The sequence below is a fragment of the Chlorocebus sabaeus genome, chromosome 25 (genome assembly GCF_047675955.1).
Source record: "Chlorocebus sabaeus isolate Y175 chromosome 25, mChlSab1.0.hap1, whole genome shotgun sequence".
Lineage (NCBI taxonomy): Eukaryota > Metazoa > Chordata > Mammalia > Primates > Cercopithecidae > Chlorocebus > Chlorocebus sabaeus.
In genome coordinates, this window is record NC_132928.1 from 15,065,774 (window position 1) to 15,092,730 (window position 26,957).

General features: G+C 40.8%; 1 protein-coding gene across 2 annotated transcripts in view; it reads left to right on the plus strand.

The window, feature by feature from the left end:
• The window catches only part of PTPN14 (protein tyrosine phosphatase non-receptor type 14), a 205,382-nt gene that overhangs the window by 71,615 nt on the left and 106,810 nt on the right, over positions 1 to 26,957 (plus strand). The window contains exons 2-3 of one of the 2 annotated variants that reach the window (XM_007988458.3): positions 8,013 to 8,084; positions 14,995 to 15,322. In XM_007988458.3, the coding sequence (XP_007986649.2) occupies positions 15,149 to 15,322 (174 nt within the window). In that variant the 5' untranslated portion in view covers positions 8,013 to 8,084; positions 14,995 to 15,148. The remainder of the gene's footprint in view (positions 1 to 8,012; positions 8,085 to 14,994; positions 15,323 to 26,957) is intronic. The other variant, XM_007988457.3, reaches the window with a different exon arrangement.

Consider the following 26,957-nt stretch of genomic DNA (forward strand, 5'->3'; position numbering starts at 1 on the left):
CAGAAAAATTAAAGATTATTAAAATATTTAGGTAAAGTAGAAAAAGACTGAGCTTTCAAACCCTAATAATTCAAAAGAATAAATTTCAGGACATAAGCTGTTTTAATAAGTCTTTTTTTTTTTTTTTTTTTTTGGGATAATAAAGACAGGGTCAGGTGTGGTGGCTCACGCCTATAATCCCAGCAATTTGGGAGGCCGAGGCGGTAGATCCACTGAGGTCGGGAGTTTGAGACCAGCCTGGCCAACATGGTGAAACCTCATCTCCACTAAAAATACAAAAATTAGCCAGGCATGGTGGTGGGTGCCTATAATCCCAGCTACTTGGGAAACAGACAGGAGTATCGCTTGAACTTGGGAGACAGAGGTTGCAGTGAGCTGAGATCACGCCATTGCACTCCAGCCTGGGTGACAGAGCGAGACTCCATCTCAAAAAAAAAAGGTTTTTGTTCTGTTGCCCCATTTGGAGGGCAGTGATGCAATAGCTCACTGTAGCCTTGAGCTCCCAGGCTCAAGCAATCCTCCCGCCTCAGCCTCCTAAGTAGCTGGGACTACACGCATGTACCACCACATTCAGTTAATTTTTAAATTTTTTGTAGAGATGTGGGTCTTGCTATGTTGACCAGGCTGGTCACAAACTCCTGGACTCTAGTGATCATTCCACCTCGATCTCCCAAAGTCCCGGGATTACAGGCATGAGCCACTGTGCCAGACCAAAAAATTCTAATTTTAAAAAGGAATGCTTGATCCTGTTTTTGTTTTTAAAGCAAAATGTACTACTGTGTACGTTTTGTTTTTAGTCAGTGTATGATTGTATATGGTGCTGAAAGCCATGTGATAATGGGAGAGTGCTCTAAATATTATTTATTAATAAATAATTACATATTGTTACTTATTTTATTATGTAAACGTACATCTTATGGTATAACCTAATGGGGAAAGATTGAGCTTTGGAGCCAGCCTTTGCCACCTGCTAGCTCTGGAGCCTTGGCCAGGTTATGTAGCCTCAGTTTCGTTATCTATAAATTGGGCATGTGAAGATAAATGAGAAAATACATGTAAAAGTCTTTAGCACACTTCTTGGCACATAGTAATCATTTAAAGGCTATTATAGCTGAAATGACCAATGAATCATGAGTGTTCTACTGAAGGAACACTTCTTCCAAATTTTCTTATATGTTGTATTTAGGAGGAGCCATATGTGTTAGGTGATTAAGATTTTTTTTTTTTTTCTTCCCCCCAAATACAATGGTGATAATCCAAAGATTGTGTAAGAGAAAGTAGATGTTTCTTCTCTGTTCCTCCTCTTATCCCTCTGAGTATGGAAATACTCCATGGTTTTCTCCAAGCTCATATAAACCTAAACATATACAAGGTAACTGGTTTATTTGCTTTGGTTTTGCCTTATATATTACTCTGCAGCTTTTCCTACTTAGTAACACATCATGAGCATTGTTCAGAGCTAATATAGATTGAACTAATTTTTAATAACTACAGAATAGCCTAAATAATGTAGATATGCCAAAATGTACTTTAACTATGTATAATGGATACTCAGGTTGTTACGAGTTGCCACCCTCTACTACAGATGACGTTGAATGCAGCATCCTTATACAGAATTTTTAAGATTCATTGCTTTTATTTCCAACGAAAGTTTCCCCAGAGTGACATTGCTGAGTTCAGAGTCAGTGCTAATTATAGTGCAAAGGGATATGGGGTGCAAATACTATATAAAACTTTGTTGCTTTCTGCCCTTTTATAATCTAATTGAGGAAGAAATACACATTTATTTTTCCACAGATTTCATTTCTTATGTACAACAATTTTAGTAAATGGTGTTTATTCCCAGGGAGGTTTGAAATTCTTAGCATTCTGAAACGTGAATCAGAAGAGCAAAAGGAGTCTCTTGACTTAGGTTTACTGTGTAGTATTTGCTGTATTTATTAGATACAAATTTGTTAGAAATTGTACACAGTTAAGTCTTGCAGTTTTTAAGAGCTAAGAGTCCCACTTGAAAACTGAAGCACCTGACTTTTGCCCTCTTGTTCCTTAATGTGCTTACACCCTACAGGGTTGCAGACGGGGGAAGAGCCATCCCCACATGCAGTATCTCGTCCCTTGAGGCCCAGGCTTGCTCAGCACTGATGCAAGCAGCTGAACAAATCTTGTTTTGAGGTCACCGATGGTAACAGGAATGATAGTATGCTAACAAATTATTTTTACAGCAGTAAAGTTATTGTGCTAGCGTTAGACAGGTTCTTTTTCTTTGTAATGTCACTGAGAGCTACTTAGTACAACATAAGTTGTTGCAAGTGTCCACTTAAGTAGTGTGGGGTGTGTGTGTGTTGTGTGTCTTTACAAGGCAGGGGAGAGAGAGAAGAAAGAACAATTGTAATGGGTTTGTGGTGCGTGTGCGTGCATGTGTGGCCATGGTATACCTTTAAGAAGCAGCACGACCATGTCTGTTTAGAAGCTTTGTTTTTCCCTATTAGTAATTAACATTTGATTACATCAGTTGGGATTATACAACTCTTTAACAGCTGACACTAGTTCATACCTGTTTTCATTCTTTCTCCCCTCTGATTCAGCTTCTTGGCTCTGGAGAAGCGATTGCATTATACACTAGAATCCACTGGTGGTTGTACTCCTGATTCACTGGAGTGGTCACAGATCTGAAACCCACTGGGCACCCTGTCACGGTTCCCAGTCATTGGGACCTGTAGTTGCATGTTTTGGTTTCATATTTTTTCTCCTTGTGATAAGCAGCCTTAACTTTAAAAATTCTCTGGTCTGTAACTATTGGCTTGTTGGGAAAACATTTTTACAGCTGTGGTATTTAGCAGTCAGTGTGTTTCCTTGGGCTTCCTGCAGTATTCTGTGAAGTAGCAAGGATAAGAACAGCAGTGATGGCAAACACATAAACAGTGCTTACCATGTGCCAGGAATTTATAGATTATTAACTTATAACCCTCCCAACAACTCTAGGTGGTGGGGACTGTTTTCATCCCCGTGTTAGAAATTCAGGGAGCGAACCAGCTTCGGACCCATGGTTATGCAGTGTGTAAGTGACTTAGGCATGGAAATGACTGCTTCTGGGTGAGGCTCGCTGTTGGGGCTGGAGAAACCAGCAAATGAGGCAACATTCCCAGGGAAGCTCAGTGCTGGGTGCTCAGACCCAGATGGAGAGAGCTAGCAGAGTAGCTTGGCTGCTGCTCACTATTTAGATAGGAAGTGACACCCTGGACATGGGAGGGAAGTTGAGGGAGCTCACTCAGGCATGGGAGGAAGGAAACAGGGGAAAGGAAGGTGTGGAAAGCTTTGCTGAGGGAGGTCACATGGAACTGTCTCTCCTAGATAGCCCTTCTTTCTTGGCTACTTCTGTCCCTGCGGGGCGCATATCTCTGGAAAAGAGCTAAGCAAGCTAAAGGTGTGTTTATCCTCAGCGAGTTTCTTTTGATTTGATGAGTGAGTCATATGTATGCTCTGGCTGGAAAACCTTTCCATTTGCTTTTGTGATTGTGTTTTTCAAATTGGTTTTTGAAGAGGTTCTATGCGATATGCTCAGGTTCTCTTACTCCACAACACAGTGGTACAATAGAATAAGCCATCTAGGTAAGAGGCTCTGGCAGGGTGCTACGGCTGGGATGGGATCCTGATTCTGCTACCATGCCTTCTGGATACAGCTTCCTCGGGCTGAAATTGGGTCCCAGCCTCAGGGTCCCCTCCACCATATCTGAGTAATGTCCACTGTGGGTGAGCAAAGATAAACTGCTGATGGTATGTCACAGTTGTTTTTTGTAGAATGTGGGTGCTTGCTATTGTCATTGTTACTTTTATATCATAAGGTCATAGCTGATAACCCTCTTTCTGTGTCATATCAGCATGGTTCATTGGGTAAGAAGATGGGGTCAAATGGAGCTCTGGGTTTGAACTTGATTGTCTTTAGTCACTGAGTGATTGTGGGGGAAGTTATTTCCTCTCTTTAGCCTCAGTCCTTAGTCTGTAAAATGGGGTGGTGTAGCAAGAGTAGCTCTGTCGTCATAGGGCTGTTGAGACTGTGCTCAGCAGAGTGCCCCATCAGTGTGTCTGCTTCACAAATGGCGGTGCTCATTATCACCTTCTTAGTGCTCTGACACTTGTGGGGAATTTCCCATTCTGATTTTTAGGTTTAATAAGCTCTGACATTCTAGGACATACATCATTGTGGATATAGATACTGACAGCAAAAAAAACTGGAATTGAAGAGTTGCAGATTGCACGTCTCTCAAAGAAGGGTGGGGTGTCTTACAACAAAGCATTCCTGGCGTGACTAGACAAAGCTCATTTGAGAGTAAACCAGAGTCAGGTATTCTTCTGATGGAATTGATTATGCAAACTGGACCAGAAAGAGTCCTTTATTTTATGCCCAGTTGGTGGTACTTTACATTTTAAAGAATTTGTCATTTTACTTACAGGAAGAATTTTTCCTACTGCCTTTTAATAATGAAGGGAAAAACTATTGCTTTCCGTTTATCTAGTGAAACCCAGGTTCTATTTTGGAAGGACAAAGGAGTTAGTTTGGAGGGAAAATTCTGACCCTTTTTTTCTTGTAATGTAAAAAAGTGAGCACTGTTATCTGTTTTACCAGGTTACTTTAAAAAGTATCACTTAATAAATTTTTTTATTTTACAAACCCCAGCTTATTATTATGGAAATTTTAGGCACATACAAAGCTGTAGAGAATGGTGAGACCCCTGACATACCTGTCTCCCACCTTCAAGGGCTGTCAACTCATAGTGGTGCCTCATCTGCACCCCCACCCAGTTCCCAAACCCCTGTGATTTTTAAAGCAAATCCCAGACAACATTATTTTATCCATAAGTATTCAAGATGTACTTCGAATGCCTTCAGAGGAAAGTTTTGCTAAGGTCAAAAATGAAAACTTCCCTGTTCTAAGTTGCTTCCTGTGGGAAAATTATGTCTTTCTGGAAATCTCAAGACAGTAATCCTTAAAGCAGGGGGTGGAGAAATGATCTTTTAAAACAATAACTGGGAGAGCTTTTTCAGACTAACTTGTCCTCCTAGAAGATTGCCTCTTGAAGCCACCCCCTTCCCCAAGAGTTCACAGTGGTAGGTGGTTCTCTATCTTGTACATCCCTATCTGGTGAAAGTGCTTCCGGGTTATGGAGGCTTTTTAACCACCATGGATGGGACTTACTTAAAAATGTATTTGTTTTCTTCCTTCTTAAACAGATTATGCTGGATACTATTTAATTGTTCCTATTTACTACAGGGCATTTTGGACACTGATTTGTATGCTCTGGAGTGTGTATTTTAATCATTTACGTGTCACCTACCTTGTTGCCATTTTTTATCCCATGTCAAGGTGCTTGTCTGTAATAACAGCCCCTTGTCTCTTTGAAATCTGTTAAGGGCTAGAAGCAAGGTCAAGGAACTTGTAAAGAACTGTACTTAAAGTTAAGAGTAAATGAACTGAGGGTGTTCTTTTGTATGATGTTGGAATTAAGGATTTGGTGATATTTAACTGCTCAAAGGATGTTTTGGCTGCATTTCTTGGTTTTTGGCTGTGTTCTGCATAGATCAGGTTGCTCTGTAGCCACGTTTCATATAGGTGAGGTATTACTGTAATGAGTTATAACACAGCAGGAATCTTTCTTTTCCAATTTCACATACAGCTTTACAAAGGCTTGAAAGGTCATTTACATGGTTAGTGCGTAAGAAAGATGGAAAATGTGTTTTAGGACAAGTTTCCATCTCACCACTGACTAAAAGTGAGTTAGGAGGGAAATAATGGAATCTTAAAATGTGCTTTTTAAAGTCTTTGTTGTTGATGTTATTTTCATTAGCAACTAAAGTTAGGGGCTTGTGTTTTAAACCTTGCAGAAAAAGCTTTACTTGGCTAAAAATAATTTGATGTATGGATATGATTTGGGTACTGTACAGCTCTAAAACTGATTGATAGAAAAAACTAATAATTTCATTTGCACTGCACAAAACTAATTTCCTTTCTGGCTTCCTTTAAAGGAAAATAAGAGTAGACATTTTCAATATTCTTTCCCATCCCCTCCCACCTCATCCCTTTTTTTAGCCTTTCCTTAGGAAAATGACCTAGTACTATCAAAACTGAGCTGTGCCCTATGCAGGTTTATACACAGCACAGACTAGCTGCATCAGTTTTTCCTTTCTTACACCCTCACCAAGATTACATAGGTCTGTGAAATGTCCTTGGGAGTTGTAATAATATGGAATGCTGGAGAAATTCCAAAGACTGTTGGTAAATATAGGATGTAATTGAATAGCAGTTAGCTTCTTTTGGCAAGTTCAGAACTTACCTTTAAGAAAAAAATAAAGAGTTAAGTATACATAGTATAGCATGGAGACGAAAAAGAAAGTGCGGTGACCATGTTTAGGATTTGGATTTGAACTACTGTCTTTCACTTGCCTGTGCAGGTAATTCAATAAAACACTAAATAGACTGTGCAGGTAATTTAATAAAGAGGAACATGCTGCATTTGGTTGATATTTGTGAAAGATCTCTCCTCTTCTTACCCATCATATTTAAAGATTTATTTGCTCTGCCAAATGACCTTTTCTAAATTGTGAGAAAGCTGTCTTTCTTTGCTTTGTGTTTTTAACTTTGAAGATTTTTTTTTTTTAATTAAAAATGAGAGAACAAAATACTGGAAATGCACAGTTCATAGGTAAAGATGGAAACTTACACTTTAGAGTTTAGGAAGCGGATTGACTACTCAGAAGTGAAATTTACAAGTGACTGAAGGTTTTCTCTATGTTCTCTTGCAATGTAGCCTATACTATGTAAAAGACCTTTAAAATGTGATGTTTACAGAGCAAGTATCCCAACAAATTGCTTTCAGCAAACATGGGCACACTAAAACACTTTTTATCATCTCAGTAGTTCCATTGTATTTGTTGCAAGGAACTTGTCTGGATGTGCAATCTCTGTCTGTGAGAATACTCCAGTATAAGACAGATCAGGGTCTAGAAAAGGAAAACTTGGGTGGTAGGAATGTTCTTTTGGAAACCCAAGTTCAATTTTTTCCCCTGAAAAAGCGTGAGTGAATGGAATAACTTAACTCTCATCCTTTTTCTTTGTAGCTTAACCCTCTCTTAAGAACCCAAAACTCAAACCTATCTGAGGCTCCAGGTCACTGAGGTCATGCTGGAGACTCCTGCCCTGCCTTAGTGTCAAAAACCCAGTGATCTCAGGATTCATTCTTTCTTCGTAATGACTGTGTTAGTCTGTTCTTGCATGGCTATGAAGAAATACCTGAGACTGGGTAACTTACAAGAAAAGAGGTTGAATTGGCTCGTGCTTCTGCAAGCTCTACGGGAAGCATGGCACCAGCATCTGCTCTGCTTCTGGTGAGGGCCTCCGGGAGCTTTCAGTCATGGTGGAAGGTGAAGGAGGGGAGCAGGTGTTGCATATGGCAGGAGAGGAGGGGGCAAGAGAGCGAGCGGGGTCACGGGAGGTGCCAGACTTTACAACAACTAGATCTCGGAAGAACTCAGTATCCTGAGGGTAGCACCAAGCCAGAAGGGAGCCACCCCTATGACCTGGACACCTCTGACATCGGGGAATTACAATTCAACATGAGATTTGGTGAGGACATGTATTCAAACCATATCAATGACAAACATTTATTTCACTTCCTGTCATGTATAAAGCTCCATGTTATGATTATAGAAGGCCACAAAGCTGACTCTAATACAGGTCTTTCCCTGCAGGACTCTGACTGGGGAGCTGAGACACACATGAGAGAGATCATAGGATGAGAGACTCTGTGATACACCAGGAGCTGTAGAGACATGGCCTCATGAATTTTATAAGACGAAAGGAATTTCGTATCAATTTCCCCTGGGGAAAAAAAAGGACAGTCGCAACACTGGTTGGGATTGCTGTACACATGCTATGGGCTAGAATAAGAGATCTTCTTCCCACCCAGGATGGGCTCTTCAGAGAACTTTAGTCTGAAATTTTCTCCTTTATGTTTCAGGTGTCTGAGTTTGTGGGATAACCAGGTAGCAGTGGTTGAACGAAGAAAATGCATGATTCAGCATTCTACTTGGTCAGTGTTTCCATGGGATTGTCATAGCTTCATATTAAACTCTGCTTTGCTGCCCCACCCCCACCTTCGTTTTTAACCTTTAAAAAGACTTTCTCTACAGTAGGTGGTGAAGTACTCAATTTCCTCTTTGCACAACTCCTTGGCTATTCTTTGAGCAAACCTAGCATACTCTGAAACTATGAGAAGAGTAGGAAGTACACTTGCCCACACTTCCTGAGTGCTCACTAGAACTGTTTTCTCACTTACTTCTCACAAATAGGTGGTGTAGGTATTAATTTCATAGGTGAGTAAACTGAGGCTAAAAGAGGATAAGTACTTTGCCATTCATTCTGCCCCTCTCTGGTTAAAGCCAGTACTTGCATGAAAGTTTGTGCGTGTTTCGCTCCCTGATAGTAAACCTTGGTTCTTAGAACCCCTCGGCTCAACTTCAGTCGAATGAGGATTTTTCCCTCTCTTTAGTCTTCAGCTTTCAGTTTCCAGTGGCTTTACTGAGACAAAGACCCTGGAAGCTGAAGAGTTCAGGGAGTTTACTGCACTTTCCCTGTCATTCCCCCGTGCTTTGTATTCCGAATTACTTTCATCATGGAAAGGTGAAAATCTAAGTCTTTTTTTATTTTTATTTTTTAAATAGATTTAGGGGGTTCAAGTGCAGCTTTTTGGTTTGTTTGTTTTTTGAGATGGAATTTTGCTCTTCTCACCCAGGCTAGAGTGCAGTGGCACGATCTTGGTTCACTGAAACCTCTGCCTCCTGGATTCAAGTGATTCTTTTGCCTCAGCCTCCCGAGTAGCTGGGATTACAGGCGCCTGCCACCATGCCTGGCCAATTTTTATATATTTTTTTAGTAGAGATGGGGTTTCGCCATGTCGGCCCAGTTGGTCACTCAAGTGCAGGTTTTTTTTTTTTTTTTTTTTGAGACAGAGTTTCACTCTCATTGCCCAGGCTGGAGTGTAGTGGCGCAATCTCGGCTCACTGCAACCTCTGCCTCCCGGGTTCAGGTGACTCTCCTGCCTCATCCTCCTGAGTAGCTGGGATTACAGGCATCTGCCACCATACCTGGCTAATGTTTTGTATTTTTAGTAGAGACGGGGTTTTACCATGTTAGCCAGGCTGGTCCTGAACCCCTGACCTCAAGTGATCACTCGCCCCGGCGTCCCAAAGTGTTGGGATTACAGGGCTGAGCCACCGTGCCCGGCCGAGTGCAGTTTTTTTTTTACATGGCTGTATTGCATAATGGTAAAGTCTGGGCTTTTAGTATAACCATCACCCCAATAGTGTCCCAGGTTACTTTCTTTATAAGATGCTCCTAGGAAAAAGAGGGTTAGAAGATTGTTTTGAAATTAGAAAAAAATCACAGTATTGAAAAAAATTAGGAGTCAGCATTGTTAGCTTTATGATCTATATTTTACTTAGAAATAGAGTCTTGCTCTGTTACCCAGCTGGAGTGCGATGGCATGCTTATAGTTCACTGCAGCCTCAAATTCCTGGGCTCAAGTGATCCTCCTGCCTCAGCCTTCCAAGTAGCTGAGACTGCAGATACACAAAACCATGTCCAGCTATTGTTGTTATTTTTATTTTGTAGGGTCAAAGTCTTGCTATTTTACCCAGGCTGTTCTTGAAATCCTGGACTTAAGTGACCCTCCCACTTTGGCCTGCCATATATGTATAGTTTCTTTAATTTCTGTGACTGGGTCTCATCAAGAGTTGCAGCTTAATAGTATTTATTAGATGTGTTCTTAAAGAATAGATCAATAAAGCTATTAAGTAGCTTATTTCTGTTTATTTTAAAAAATAGACTTGATTTTTGGGAGCACTTTTAAGTTCACGGCAAAATTGAAGGGAAGTCTTAAAGATTTCCCATATACCCCCGCCTTTCCCCGTGCTCCCCCACTATCACCATCCCCCACTAGAGTGGTTCTTTGGTTACAATTATTGAACCTAAATTGGCACATCTCTAGCACCCTAAATCGTAGTTTCCATTAGGGCTGACTCTTTGACTTTTTATTTTTAACGGACCTTTCTCTTAAAAAAGTAGAACTTACAGTACAAGAGTTATAAGAGATAACTCTTTTGAAAAAGTTTTTATTAGGAAAATCTAAAGTGTCTAAACATGTGACAGTCCTATGAGCATGTGGCATTTAGTTCCAGGTTTTATAATGTATATGCGATCAAATGAATATGATGGGGCGCCAGAGAGCCACATGGGGAAAGTTGGAAAGGTTCCAGGAGCCCGACTATTTAACAGAAAGGAGATGCTTAGAGTGGATTTCACATCAAGTCTACTTTATAGTAGATATTTTACTCCCTGTTCTAATGACAAAGCAGAGGTATTCCTATTGGGCATAAAATATAGCAGGGAGCTGAGTTACATTTGAGGTGGAGCTCTGTGCCTGTGTGGATGGGTAAAAGATGGAATTTTAACATATGTGCTATGGCTTTTTTGAGAACTTAAAAGTAGTGGATAAATTCACAGAGTATAAAAATATTGAAATGAAAAGGACTAAGAGATCTTTTTCTGTAATCCTATTATTATAGGTTAGTGTCAAGCAGATTGTTTACCTGGTATAATTTAGGTGTAGCCATTCCTAAAGGTAAGAGATGTCTTAAATGAGTGCCTGAAAGTTCTTTCCAGAAGCACAGCTCTGTGGCTATGCAAGTCCTGGGTGAAAATGTCATGAACTTTTAATGTAGGTAAATGATGTGTGTGTTAGAGGTGAAAAAAATGTGTTTTTAACTCTGAGGGAGTTTAGTGTCAAAGTGTGCTGATATTTTTAGCATAAGCTAGATTAGTATGTTAAAATAAGCACCAATGGCTGTGGGAATTCAGACAGAACAGACTACCTGTGATACTAAGGATCAGAGAAGTCCATAGAAAGAGGCAGCATCATTTAAATTCAGCAGTGATTAGGTGTGAGCATGTTTACTACCTGCACTAAGGATGGCCGCCTTTTTCACTTTTGATTATGAATACTTTTAGGTATATACAAAACCTAAAAGAACAGTAGAGTGAATATATGTATACTCACAGTTAGAGTCAACAACTGTTAACATTTTGTGTATTTGTTTTAACTTTGAATTTATAGGTGTACTTATGTGTGTATGGTGTATGTGTTGGTTTTTCTTTTCTTTTTCTTTTTCTTTTTCTTTTTTTTTTTTTTTTGAGGTGGATTTTTTGCTCTGTTGCTCAGGCTGGAATGCAATAGTGCCGTCTCAGCTCACTGCAACCTCCGCCTCCTGGGTTCAAGCGATTCTCCTGCCTCAGCCTCCCGAGTAGCTGGGATCACAGGCACACACCACCATGACTGGCTAATTTTTGTATTTTTGGTAGAGACGGGGTTTCATCATGTTGGCCAGGCTGGTCTCAAGCTCTTGACCTCAGGTGATCCACCTGTCTTGGCCTCCCAAAGTGCTAGGATTACAGGCGTGAGCCACCACACCCAGCTGTATGTGTTGGTTTTTCAAAAAAACATTGGAAAGTAAGTTACAGGCATCATGACTTTTTTTATAAACCCTGATATATCCACTGGCATCTCTTAACACAATTCTGTCTATTCTGCTATATAATCACAATTCTATCAAAATCTGAAGAAAATTAATAAAAATACAGTAATGTCATCTAATTTCTATTTTCTATTTCAAACTTTCCTAATTATCTGTATTTTTTACAGGTATTTTTTTTTCACACCTGGATTTAATCAGGGTTCACACACTACATTTCGTTTTCATAATTCCTAAATCTCTTTTACTCTGTGGCTATGCAAGTCCTGGGTGAAAATGTCATGAACTTTTAATGTAAGTAAATGATGTGTGTGTTAGAGGTGAAAAAAATGTGTTTCTAACTCTGAGGGAGTTTAGTGTCAAAGTGTGCTGATATTTTTAACATAAGCTAGATTACTATGTTAAAATACTAATTTTACAAAATCTTGTACTACCTCCCCCTCCCCATGCTCAATTTTTGTTTCATGACATTGACTTTTAAAAGGATCAGACCAGTTGTCTTATAACATTTTGTTGATACCATATCTTGCAAGTATTTTTGTCAACTGGAGATTCTAAAAGTCTTTTAGAAATCAAAATATGAATTTTCTAGGAGATATATTACCAGATTATCTGCTAGCCATGAATATAAAGCCATTGCTCCTGATACACCATTTTCAGTAGATAATGTACTTTAAAATAATCTTTATTTACAAAAATAATATAAGACAGCTGTAAGATGCTAGAACAATGTAGAAATATACAAGGTTAGAATTCTATTTAATATCAAGTAGCTCTGAGATAATAATTTTGCCGAACTTACATTCTTTCCTTTTTCTGTGTTTTTATCATAAAAATTGCAGTTGTCTATACATGTTGTTTAAAGTTTGCTTTTTATTTAACTAGTTATGCATTGTGAATGATGTCCCATAGAATATGTAGTAGAGATTGTTTTTGCTGGGAGCAGTGTGTACCAAGCCAGCCACATTCTTTCCTAGGTGTTTACAGTGAGACACACACCCAAATGTAAAGTGCCTGGCTCAGGATTAGAAATGTGGCTTGTGCCCACAGAGCAAATATTTTTCTCTGTTTGAGGCTCTCTGGTTAATGCAGGAATTGAATATTGGCCTCTTCTGTTCTGTGCTTTAATAAATTGAGGGAAATTCATGAGTAGTAAACACCTAAGGGCTGTATATTTGAATTTTGGCTCCCCCAGCTGTTTTTCTTGGAGTTGGGGGTGGGTGGGTCATTTCGTATTCTTTTCTGTACCTATCAAGAGATCAGACTGGCTTACCTTAGAGGTAAACATGATACTCTGCCAACATAAAGTGATTTAGAAATGTTAATATATTTTACCAAGCCAGAGTTTCTAGCATATGTATTTTAAGCCATCATAAAACATATACCTGTCATGTTAAGGAATGTGCCCACGGCAAGTATCAAAGACCTGCAGTGGGAGGCTGGGGAGTGTGTTTTGCTGTGTTGCAGGGTTATACCCTGACAACCTCTGTGAGGCATGAGGACCGGCAGGGAGTGGTTTGTAAATATTGAAGCCATTTTATTTATTAATTTAAGAATTCCTACAAGTAGTAGCTATTCCTATTTGTACATCCAAGTGTCTTGGGGCTCAGGGGGTAATTCTGTGTCGGCAGATGCTTGAAGAGTATAAATCCTGAGTGGATCTGCCTGAATCTAGTTAACAAAACAATCTGATGAGCAAGAGATAGTCCGTTGGGCTTAATGGAGAACAGAACATTTGGACAGAAAAGCTTTCTGGACATTTCTGGTTACTTTGAAAGACAAGTGTGATGAGCCTCCCAGCAAGATTGCTGGCTCAGGGTGGAGCAATAAGGCCACTTTTGTTGTTATTTTATTCTTGTGTTATCCATGGCAATAATGTCATTTCATTTTGTGGGACATCAGGGTGTTAATAAGTCTTGTTACTATAATAGTAAGTTAAATTATCTGTGATTTGGTTACAGGACTTTTGCATCAAGGTTTTGTAAAGGAACAAGATGATAGTAGGGTGGTTCCCCACATCTGTCTAAATATTTGTTGAAAAAAGGACAAAGAGTTGTGATTTTTAAGTGCTTTGAAGAATTCATATCTTTCCATTAAAAAAAAAAAAAGGAAGTAGCTGGCCAGGTGTGTTGGCTCACACTTGTAACCCCAGTACTTTGGGAGACCAAGGCGGGTGGATCACGTGAGTTTAGGAGTTCAAGACCAGCCTGGCCAACATGGTGAAGCCCCATCTCTACTAAAAATAATAATAAAAAAAATAGTCAGGTGTGGTGGCGGGTGCCTGTAATCCCAGCTACTTGGGAAGCTGAGGCAGGAGAATCTCTTGATCCTGGGAGGCGGAGGTTGCACTGAGCCAAGATTGCACCACTGCACTCCAGCCTGGGCAACAAGGTGAGACTCTGTCTCAAAAAAAAGAAAAAAAAAAAGGAAGTAGCTGATTATATTAAATGCATATTCCCACCACTTTATCGTTCATTCTAAGTAAATAATAAAGTTAAAACATAAGACATGAAAATAAAAGTAAATAATGTTAATAAAAGAGGCAGTGTTGCAAAGAGTGAGGAGGAACAAGATCAAGTTTTAAATTCAGTGAGGCACTAAAGTCATTAAACCTTACTTTTTTCATCTGTAAAATAGACACCATAGGGTTGTTCATGAAGTTGGAATGAGACAATATATTTAGAAATTTAAAAAGCAAAACACCAGTGTTCAAGTTCCACTCCTAGTGGGCTTGTTTATTTGTATTTTATTTTTTATTTTTTTTATTTGAGACAGAATCTTACTCTGTTGCCTGAGCTGGTGTGCAGTGGCACGATCATGGATCACTGCAGCCTTGGCCTCCCAGGCTCAAGAGATCCTCCCATCTCAGCCTCCCAAGTAGCTGGGACTACAGGCACACGCCGTCATGCCTGGCTAATTTTTTTTTTTTTTTTTGGAGAGTCAGGGTCTCATTGTGTTGTGCAGGCTGGTCTTGGACTCCAGGGCTTAAGTAACCCTTCGGCCTCAACCTCCCAAAATGCTGGGATTACAGGCATGAGCCACCATGCCCAGCCTCCTAGCACTTTCTTGAGTGGACAGTATTGCATAGTGAAAAAAGCATGTGAACTGAAGTTATGTAGACATTGGTTTAAATTCTGGCTTTGCCATTTACACTGTGCACTTGTGAATGAATTCTTTAATCTCTTTGAACCTTCGTTTCTTCAACTGTAAAGTAGCTTTTATCGTATCACCCTTGTAAGATAAGGCATAGGGCATGGGCTCTGCCAAGACACTTAGGAGTTCCAGAACTTGCAGCTTATCAAATCTGGATGGTGATCTGTTGGCGGGGGGTGTGCGCTTCTGTGTGTGTGGAATATGGTACCATTGACAGGTCCCTTCTGGAGCATGACCGTGGTGTTTCTTTTGCATTTACAGCTATTTTCCATAGGGCCACACTGGGCATGGACACCCTTTTCCCTGCCTGGAGGAGCACAGGTGATAGTGTAATTTTCCAGTCACGAAACTGTTAAGGCCGTCTCAGGGGCGTGTGCGCCAGGATAGGAGGGCGGCGTCCGAGGACCACATAGCCATGCCTTTTGGTCTGAAGCTCCGCCGGACACGGCGCTACAACGTCCTGAGCAAGAACTGCTTTGTTACACGGATTCGCCTGCTGGACAGCAATGTTATCGAGTGCACGCTGTCGGTGGAAAGCACAGGGCAAGAATGCCTGGAGGCTGTGGCCCAGAGGCTGGAGCTGCGAGAGGTAAGCGGGGGGGTGGAGGGGGGGGGGTGTCTGTGTGCGCATGCGCATGTGCATGTGTGTTGGGTATGTGAAGGAGAACTCACCAAAGGGACCAGCCATCTGTTTCTTGGCATCTGTCATGTTTTTTGGCCTAAGCGACAATGTGTTTATAAGAATCCTGTTATTCTTAGCATGGCTTTGATCTTATCCGTCATTGGATGGGGAGATTCGTGCTGATATGAACCACGCCTAGAGCTGCATGGCGTGGCAGGTTTCCTTTTATTTCAGCTGGGGAAGAGGTTTTGGGGGAGTTGAAAATGAGAGACTCTCCCTACCAAAGTCATTTTCTCTCTTTAAAACAACTGAGTGGGTAGCTGGTATTTTGGCATTCTGGCTGCACATTAAGGAGAAAAACGCCCACATACGGATGCATGCAGCTGCCTTTTTTTTTTTTTCTTTTGGTTGTTTCTGTATTTTCCTCTTAAAAAAAAAAAAAAAAAACCCACCAAATAAAGAGGAAAAGCATTTAGAGTGAGCATGACCAGTGAGGCTTTTTGTGGGAGCCTGTAAAACAGAGGTTTTGTTCCTTTTAAGATTTCTCACAGCCCTCGTTGCCTTCATGCTGTCTGTGAGATGACTTTTAAGCAAAAGCAGGGCTGACCACTTAGAAAGTCATGCTGTCATTCTTTAGAAGGGACTTTCAGAGCAGTTGTTTATGACAGCCAAGTCCTTCTTTTTTCAGTCGTACAGACATTCAGGACAAGAGACTTTTGTGAGCAATCCACACTTCAGCATCTGTGTCTTGAGAGCTGTCTGACATATTGATCAGTGGGGAAGGTGGTCTGGTTGAGTGGTTGCCGGTACTGAATGACTGCAAGCTCCTGAGGCTCAGACCTTCCTGAGGGCAAGGGAAAGCTGTATGTCATTGTCCTAGGTCCCTGGGCTCTTGGAGAGTCCAAGTGACAGCATTGCCCAGGACCTCGATGACAGAAGAGGGGTGGCAATCACTGTTGGAAGTGATTGCATGTGACCTCTCTCCGCCTGCTTACAAAGGAGTTGGGGCCCAGGAGGATCTTCCTCTCCCCTTTCCTGCTCTGAAAGTCCCTTCTAAAGACATCTTCCACAGGCTAGCTGTTTTTCTCTGAGAAACTGTTTCACCTGAAATGCATCTGTCTCCTGCTGTTCTTTGTGTTTATACTTTGGTTTCAGTGATCAGGTATTCCTTTTAGGTATATTTTTCTGTGCAGGAGACTGTCTTGGACAATGGAGGTATGTATTAGTAGCTTGGTAACTGCCACAGTAGAATAAATGTGTGAAATGTTCTCATCTTATTGATTGGTAGCTGGCTGTCTTTTTCTCGTTGGTAACACATTAGGGTACACACATTTAAACACATTTGCATATGTGCATGGGCATAAAGGAAGAACTTAAATGCTGGTTGGGGAAGAGACTTGTCTAAGTTCTTACAGAAAATTAGTATTTTTACTTTTAAGTACTTTCAGTCACTCAAATTAGAGCAACTAATTATTCCTCACATGCGTCGGGGGACAGTGTAGCATGTGGTTAAGTAGTTACAAGTATAAGCATTGGAATCTTGGTCCCAGGTTCAGCTTACTCTTCTGTCATTTATTAGCTGGGTGACAATGGAAAAGTTACCGAATCTTTCGAGGCATAAGTTTCCTACCTATAAAATGGGAATAATAATGCTTACTTCATAGGGCTGTTGTAAATATTAAAAGAGTTCCTGTATGGAAAATGTATAGTGCTGCGTTTAATAATTTATAATTGTTCAAATTTGAGAGTCTTAATAAACAACTTACAAAAAACCCATTTTTTGTTAAAGAAAACATTGAACATCTTGTGCCAGACACTTTTTTAGAACTTGGTGAAATGAAGATAAATAAGGTACAATTTTACCTTCAAGACATGCACACAACAGTAGGGGAGTCCAGCCTTTAAATAAACAGTGAATATTGAATGTGGTCCGAGCTAAAATAGAATGCAGGGGTAGGCCCAAAAGGCGATGGCTGTCCTTAGTGTTGTGCAGTGCGCAGTCCAGCCCACTGAACGCTGAAGTCTTGCTGGTGAGAGAGAAAGAGTTGATGGAAGATGAACAAAGCCTTCACTCTGAACCAAGACTTGAAGGATATGTTTGAATCCAGCAGGTAGAAAAGAAGGCCATATCATCTTTAGTGTGGGGAACTGGATTATCAAAGATTCAAGGATGTGAAAGAGCAGCCAACATTTTGGGGGCTAAGAAGACTTTGCTCCGAATCACCAGGTCAAGCTAGAGTTTATAACGAATGGTGTGTGGAGATGTGTATGGTAATAATGGCTTTCAACAGACTATTGTTTTTCTCAGTGAGGAGGCAAAAGTCAACCCTGGGTCATCCCACAACTACCTTATCACAAAGAATAAAGCAGTGCAGTGCCAAGTGTGTGCATAGTGTGATTGACATTCCGTTGCTGAGGTGGGGTTTGCGTTTAATACCGACTTTATTTTGACATGCCCTAATGGGTGCATCCGCATTCGACCAAATCACTTTCTTTTTGAATTTTGTGCTTTCCTTCCATGACAGACAACATTGAAGTTGTGCCCTTTTGTGAATCAATCCTCTAGATACTCCTGAATTAAAGGATCAGATAGAGTAATCTGATACTTTTCTTCCTTTGCACAAACACATCTTAAAGAAGAATGCATCCTCCACCCAAAAGCAGAAGGAAGAGGAGGTGAACACAGGTCTGATCCTCATACCTTGAATTTGTATTTGGGTCATTTTTCAGAGAGAGCCAATGCTGCTTTAGAGGAGAAGGTGACAACCAATCTAAGATATGAGAAAAAGTTTAGTATTTTTTGGGAGGGGTGTTGGGGCCTAACTCTATTGCACAAGATGGAGTGCAGTGGCATGATCATGGCTCATTCAGCCGCCACCTCCTGGCTCAAGTGATCTTCCTGCCTTGGTCTCCCAAAGTGCTGGGATTACAGGTGTGAGCCACACACCCAGCCAAAATATATTTAATCTTTTTTTTTTTTTTTTTTCAATTGAGATAGGGTCTTGCTCTATTGCCCAGACTGGAGTGCAGTGGTACGATCATGACTCACTACAGCTTCAACCTCATGGGCTCAAGTGATCCTCCCACCTCAGCCTCCCAAGTGGCTGAGACTACAGGCACATGCCACCATGCCCAGCAAATTTTTACTTTTTTTTGTACAGATGGGATCTCACTCTATTGCCCAGGCTGGTCTCAAACTCCTGGGCTCAAACGATCCTTCTGCCTCAGCCTCCCAAAGTGCTGGGATTATGGATGTGAGACACTGTGCCCAGGTCAATATGTTTAGCCTTTATGAAGACTTAGAAACTAGATTATGGTGGATATTTGGCTTTGCCATTAGAAGTAGTTTAGGTATATCATAAATTTTGTAGTAGCTTTATATTAGGAAAGGATGTATGGTAGGTTAAAATTTTTTTGATTAAATTTTTTATTTACATTAATTGTTTTGCCACTATATTTTATTAGATAATTTTTAATAGACTTTATTTTTAGTTTTAAGACTTTGATTTCTTTTTTTTTTTTTTTTTTTGAGACGGAGTCTCGCTGTCTCCCAGGCTGGAGTGCAGTGGCCGGATCTCAGCTCACTGCAAGCTCCGCCTCCCGGGTTTACGCCATTCTCCTGCCTCAGCCTCCCGAGTAGCTGGGACTACAGGCACCCGCCACCTCGCCCGGCTAATTTTTTGTATTTTTAGTAGAGACGGGGTTTCACCATGTTCGCCAGGATGGTCTCGATCTCCTGACCTCGTGATCCGCCCGTCTCGGCCTCCCAAAGTGCTGGGATTACAGGCTTGAGCCACCACGCCCGGCCATAAGACTTTGATTTCTTAGAGCACTTTTAGATTCACAGTAAAATTGAGAGGAAGGTACAGAGAATTTCCATATACCCCTGGCCCCATGCATGTACATCCTCCTCCACTATTAACATCACTCCCAGAGTGGCACATTTGTTATGATTATTGACCCTACATTGACACATCATTATCACCCAGAGTCCAGAGTTTACATTAGGGCTTATTTTTGGTATTGTACATTCTATAGATTTGGACAAATGTGATATACTCCTATTTAACATGGTATTCAGAAGGGCCCAAGCCTGGTTCCTATTGTCAGCAAACAGTCATGTCTGGGAAAGCTGAATGTGATAGAGTCCCTGCTCCCAGAAACCAGATAGAGTCTTTGCTCCTAGAGTTTAGAGAACAGGACAAACAAGAAACAAGGCAAAGGGAACGGCTTGTGCTGAGGTACAGAAACAGGAAAGAACATGGAATTTTCAGGGAAAGGCGAAATTCAGTTTGCACTGATGTGTGTGTGTGTGTGTGTGTGTTGGAATTTTCAGGGAAAGGCAGAGTTCAGTTTGCACTGATCTCTGTCTCTGTGTGTGTGTGTTGGAATTTTCTGGGAGAGGCAGAGTTCAGCTTGCACTAATCTGTGTGTGGCAAGGGGGAGGGTATTTTCAGGGAAAGGCAGAGTTCAGTTTGTTTGCACTGGTGTGTGTGTTGTGTGTGTGTGTGTGTGTGTGAAAGGGGTCATGGAAGGGAAGAGGGTAGAGGAGGAAGGGGCAGGACGGAGTCTGCTTTTGCAGGGTTTGCTGTGTCTGCCTAGGGAGTTTTAACTAGATCGATAGGATAGTATTTCTAAAGTAAGTTACAAAGGGTAATTACCACCTTTTGATTGTATGTACTCTGCTGAGCAGTTTCCATATATCAGCTCGTGTAGTCCTCATAACGAGTCTGTGATGCATCCCTACCCTTGCTGTTGCTATCTTACAGATGGGGAGGCTACAGCATAGGGTGACCTGCCCACAGTCACTGGGCTGGCAAGTTGTGAGGCCGGTTCAAACCCTGGCAGGCTGACACCACTGTTCCAGTTCCCGGGGACGTGTAGTGGGGGAACAGGGAGCATGGTAAAATGCTTTGGGAAACACTCTCTCCTCAATTCTATAGTAAAAGAAAGAAAATGGTGGTCCAGTAAGTGTTTCATGGTTGTCTTAGCCTTCCAGAAAATACTCTTTTGAACTATGTGGGGAATAAAACACTGCTGTGAAGTATAAGTCATCAGAGGACTCCAAGGAGGAGCATGACATGGTTACCTTGCATGTTAGGTAAAGAACTCAGCAGCAGGAAAGAGTGGGGATCGGCCAGACGCGGTGGCTCATGCCTGTAATCCCAGCACTTTGGGAGGCGGAGGCAGGTGGATCACGAGGTCAGGAGATCGAGACCATCCGGGCCAACATGGTGAAACCCTGTCCCTCCTAAAATACAAAAATTAGCTGGGCGTGGTGGCACATGCCTGTAATCCCAGCTACTGTGGAGGCTGAGGCAGCAGAATCGCTTGAACCAAGGGGTTAGAGGTTGCAGTGAACCAAGATTGCGCCACTGCACTCCAGTCTGGTGACAGAGTGAGACACCGTCTCAAAAAAAAAAAAAAAAAAAAGGAAAGAAAGAAAAGAGTGGGGATCAGCTGGGTGCGATGGCTCACGCCTGTAATCCCAGGACTTTGGGAGACTGAGGTGGGCAGGTCGCCCGAGGTGAGGAGTTCGAGACCAGCCTGGCCAACATAGTGAAACCCCATCTCTACTAAAAATACAAAAATTACCCAGGCGTGGTAGCATGTGCCTGTAATCCCAGCCACTCAAGAGGCTGAGGCATGAGAATCACTTGAATCTGGGAGGTGGAAGTTGCAGTGAGGCGAGATTGAGATTGCGCCATTGCACTCCAGCCTGGGCGACAGAGCGAGACTCTGTCTCAAAACAAAGAAGAAAAGAGTGGGGATCAGAAGGGAGGGACAGGAGGAACAGAGATGCCGGTGAGCACAATTGTAAACCTGGCAAGAGGTCATGAGGTGAACTGGTTAGGAAAAATGTGTTTTCAGTTGTTTTAAAAATGAAGAAAAAATCAGGGATAAGTTGCTGCTTGGGAGCTCTATTAACAAAGACATGCCCAAGATATAGGAAGCTCAGAAAATCAGAATTCTATTAATGTCATTATAATATATCTGGATCAGTGGGTTTAACCCTTTTCTCCAAATCTTCGGTGGAACATGGATGTGTAAATGGAGCTGGGCCTTTTACAGAGGAGATGGGATATCTGGAGCCCTATCTCAGTTTGAAAATAACTAGCCTAGGTTAAGGGAAAAAGAGCTAAAACAATGGTGCCTTATGACTAATTATCACAGTTTAAAAAAGAAGTACATGGAAACACAGCAGAGCTTAGTGGCTAGGAATGTCAGCTTGGACCAAACTGCCTGGGTTTGAATCCTGGTTCTGCCGTTTACTAGCTATGTAAACTTAGATAGCTACTGAAGTACCCTGTGCCTCAGTTTTCTCATCTGTAAAATGGAAATGGTAATGGTAGCCACCTCTACAAATTGTTGGGAGGATTCAAAGAGTTAGTTTTTCATAGTTGCCTCAGTATCACAGTTGCCTAGCATAGGGAGCACTCAATATGGCTGCTTTGTTTGCAAGACACCACACAAGCTATCCAGCCTCTGCCATGACACTTCCAGAGACTGGGCTGTCACCCTTTTGTAAGTCTGCTTGTTCCATTTTTAGATGACTTTAATTATTAGAAACTGGGGCCAGGCGTGGTAGCTCACAACGATAGTCCTGATACTGGGAGGCCAAGATGGAGGGTCACATGAGCTCAGGGGTTCAAGACCAGCCTGAGCAACATAGTGAGATCCATCTCTACAAAAAAATAAAAAATTAGCCAGGCATGGTGATGCATGCCTGTAGTCCCAGCTACTTGGGAGTCTGAGGCAGGAGGATCCCTTGGGCCCGGGAGAACGAGGCTGCAATGAGCTATTAACATACCACTGCACTCCAGTCCGGGTGACATCTCAATCTCTCTCGATATAGATATAGATAGATATAGATATAGATACAGATAGATATATATGAAACTGTGATCTTATGTTGAGTTAAAATAGCAAAGTCTTTCAGTTCCTCAAATAGCTAGGATTAATTTAAGGTTGTGCTGTCCAATATGGTAGCCACATGTGGTTATGGAACACGTGAAATGTGGCTATTTTGAACTGAAATGCGTGGTAAGTGTGAAAACACATCAGAGTTTGAAGACATAGTATGAGAAAACTAAAATACTCATTAATTATATTTATGTACAGGTTGCAATGGTATTTTGACATATTTTAAATAATATTTATTAAAAGTAAGTTCACTTTTTGGTACTTTTAAAATGTGGCTTCTAGAAGATTTAAAATTAAATATGTAGCTCACATTTTATTTCTGCTAAACAGTGCTATTCTGAGAAAGGCAAAGGGGGCATTTAATGGTAATAGTGAGTGTAAACATTCTAATAAAATGTAAAAATATTCTAGACTAACCTTGGCTCTACTTCTACAAGTGGAAGAAGGACAAATGATATAACAAAGGCACCTCAGATACCCTTCACTTCACTGGTAAAACCTATTTGCGGTAGGGAACTGCTGTGGGGAAATCCAGCACTCTGGAGAATGGTGACTTTCATAACTCTCGGCTCTCTCCTAAGGCTAAGCTTAAGAGTCTTGGTTTTTAAAAGAGCATAAAAAAGTTTTTAAAAACCAAACTATAATCATTTCAAAGAGTAAGTCCTTATTCTCTAATTTATCCCTTTTTTCTTTTGCAAATTTATATTTCGATCTTTACTAAAAGCGGTTTTACCCAAAGCTATCACTACAGTAGAAATTTTCCACATTTTGCTATTTTCATAATGACTAGAGATTATAAAGATTAAGAAATTTAACTTGCATTTCCTATTATCACATAAAAGTTAACTTACATGAAGAAGATTTCTGTGGTTTGATTTCATGCTAATCTTTTGGCAGTTAATAATTTATGTGGGATTTGGGGGGTACTCAATTAAATGGAACACTTCATGCCCTGGCAGATAATAGTGGAATTCTGCTGTATTTTATAGCTTGTTTAATCACATCAGTATATATGTGTATTTGCAAAGGATTAAAATAATCAATACTGATTAAGAATCAGCTGAAGAGTAGACTGCTGGGGGAGATTTCTCATGTTTAAGTTTTGTATTGCTTTTTGTCTTTGTAAAAATGACAGTGTGAAACATTATTAGCTTAATGTCAGCCCTAGAATGTAATGGCACTGGCATCTCCATTTTCTAGGTATAGAGATTGTACGTGAACTATTCGCCAGTCTTAACTTGTATGTCTTCATCTTTCTGTGTATTCTAGGTGAGTTGTGCAGTGTCAGAAGAGTGGTTTTTCTTGGCTATGGGACTCTCTTCTTGGGTCTGCGTTATTCTGCAGCTTCGTTTCCTGTACTTTTACAAAGAGATTGGCTAGGAAAATGAAGAGGGCGCCGTTGTTAATTATAGATGTGTCAGTTATAGAAATCTCAGACCTACCCAGAGTAGAGGTTGATTAAGCACAAGTTCTTTTCTACTGTTATCCAGCTGATGTACGGTGGCTTATTTTCCAAAGCCATTGGAATGTAATTGCATGAAGTGCTATTTCAGAGTCTGCTTATAATCATCTTTTGAAGTATTTTCCATGCCTCAGTGAAACTGTTTGTGCTTGTATAATATGTAATTCATATATTTTATGTGGAAGCACACCAACTGTTTCTTAATTTACAGCTGAAATACTGGGTAAGATAGGCAACCTATTAAAACTTAATGCAAGATACTTTAAACTTTTGCTTCTGGATGAGTAACTCTTCAAAATGCTTGAGATAAGATCATGGCTTTAATCCTTGGTAATTGCCAAGACTGCATCTAAACCTCTTAAAAATAGCATTAAAGTCTGTGCCATTGGTCACAAAACTGGAAAAACAAAACCCTCAAAAAATATTTCCCTTTTAATAACTAATGTGAGGGATTATACCATCTCTATACAAATAAATGAACAAGCAAATCAAAAGTATCCCAAAGTATTTTTTAATAGACTTTCTTTCTTTAGAGCAGTTTTAGGTTCACAGCAAGATTGAGCAGAAGGTATAGAGAGTTCCCATATGCCCCCTGTCCCCAAAACTACTTTTAAGGTCCTTTAGTCTCAGCATCCTTCCATAATACCAAAAGATGGACATTTGACACTATAGTATCCACACACCAATCTGCCACTGAAGAAACTAGCCGATTTTTTAGTATGTACTTAAATGTATGTTTCCTGTGTTAAAATGCAATTCCCCAAACCAAATAAATGAGGAAGCTGCTCACATAAAAATGACATTTTAGTGCAGCTTTCCCTACTTGGTTTCATTGTAGTGCATTTTTTGTAACTGGTTCAGAGATGTGGTTCCTGTCCCTGAGGACTGGTTCTTCTGTCTTCTTTTCTCCTCATTGCAGTAAACTTATTGCAGAACTCATGGCACCAGAGCTGTGTGTTCTAGTTTTCTTAAGAAAACTAGAGCAATAAAATGGGGATTCATACCTCTCCCAGAGGAGGTACCATGAGGATTAAACGAGCCTGGCTTACTTTTGGTGCCTGAGATATAAACAGAACACATATTTCAGGCATTTACTCAGGTAATATGGTGGGATCCTCTTTGAGTCATGGAGAAGGTGGTTTCTGTTTGCAATCATCCACCATGCTTTCTTCAACCATGTGGCAATGTTTAGCAGCTAAGCTCAGCTTTCAAAATTGAGCTAGAGTTTAAATTGGCAAGTGAACCACGAACCAGCCTGGTGGGGTCTCAGCTGGGCTTGACAGGATTAGTAGTTCCTTGGATAATACACAGGAAGTTGATTGGTGCACATGCTAGTTGAAATGAGAGCCTAGGCTCTGATTCCATTTCCTGTGAGGCACTGTGTAGACGTGGGAGAATAAACGTGTGCTGTATTGTCCTTTTGAGGCAGGGTCTTTCTACTCCAGAGTAGGCAGATAGCTAGAGGAAGAACGGGAGGAGAAGGGTGGGAATACAAAAAGTTACTTTGGGCATAGCTTCAAAAATTAGGGTGGGGATGGGGATCTGAGAAATGGACTTTTCTTCTTGCTAGAGGACTATAATTTGACAGTTTTAAAGTTAGGATGTTCTGGCTGTGAGTATGTACAAACTCTGTCCTTCAGATTACCTGTCTCCCCCAATTCTGCCCTGCACTGGACACCCCATTTCTTCAGTAGTTATGTAATTATTTCACTGGATAATTACCTGGTGAGTCACTCTGAAATATTCTGTGTCCTCTGAAAGGTGCTGTACCACAGCAGTGATGAATTTATGCCATGAATTAGGTTTTTCCATTAGAAGTGGTTTACTTTGTTATTTAGAGCTCTGGCTCAAGATTATTGCCTTACTATCGTTTCTCTTGTACCTCATCATCCTCCTTCTCAACATACCCGTATGCGTGTATGCACAGGAGTATGTGTATGTGCAGCTGCAGTGTGCATTTTGTGTGTGTTGTGTGTGTGCACATACATGTTCGTGTGTGTGTGCTCCATGGAATATTCTTTCTCTGAGGGTTTTCTGGGGTGGAGGTCAGGTCTGGTTTAATGATCTGGATGGACAAGAATGAGAAAAGGAAATTTAAAATAGCTTTCAAGGCATAGATAGACACAATAAAAATTTTAACCGTTTTTCAAAATCGATTGTATAACATTTATGCAGTTACTGTGGCCCTCTATAATTTGAATATTACTAATTTGAATGAAGTGTGGACTATAAAAATATCTCCCAAATGTCACAACTGCTTTTAGTGAAAGATGATAAATCATGGTTAGCCTGTTAAGCAATTGTGAAGCTTGCCCTGTTTCTCCACTCATGCTATAAAAAGGGCTCTTTTCCAGCTTTAATAATTGCTGTATATCATGTTAATTACACATATGACCTAATTTATTGTATGGAGACTCACTCCTAGGCATCCAAAATGCCATGGAATACCCTCATACAGCCCTGTATTCCGTACAGGAATTCAGTATAATGCAGAACTACTTTGGACCCTTTTCAGATAAATGTCTTGAACTGAGTACCCAAATGACTTCACGTTTAGGGTAGCTTAAGCCTACATCATAGATCTCAGAGGATAGTGTCAGAGTGATGTTCCGGTGTCCCATTACCACCTATCATGGGAGCCTCAAAGTCTTAGTGGAGGTATAGCTTTGTGATTTTTATTTCCTTACATCTTTTAAATATTTACGTTATTCATAGATGTTCCCGCTTCTACCTTTGCCTACTTTTTCTCATTGACTCCCAGATAACCTCTGTTTCCTAATTCTGTGGTTCACAGAGATGTCAGTAGTGCTGATGAAAAAGATTCATGAGGTTTACCTGCTTTCATTTACTGATGATGATGGTGGTGGCAGTGGTGGGGGTAGTGGTAACAGGGGTAGTAGTCCTGCAGCCGCAGCAGCAATGGAAGGTACCACTTGTGAATTAGTTACTTACCATGTGCCATGCAGGTAATTGACAGGCATTATCTCATTTATACCTCTCAGAGCCTGTGGGTGAAAGTTGTAAACATCATCTTCATTTTACAGAGGAGAAAACTGTGAGAGTCTAGAAGGCATTTCAATGACTTGTATAAAGTTACTGAGACAGTGCAAAAGGTGGGAGATGGACTGACTTCGAAGTCTGTTTTCTTTCTGTTCAGCCACATTTCATTTCCTCTTATCTCATCACTCAGGTTGGAACAGCTAATGGACTCACTGG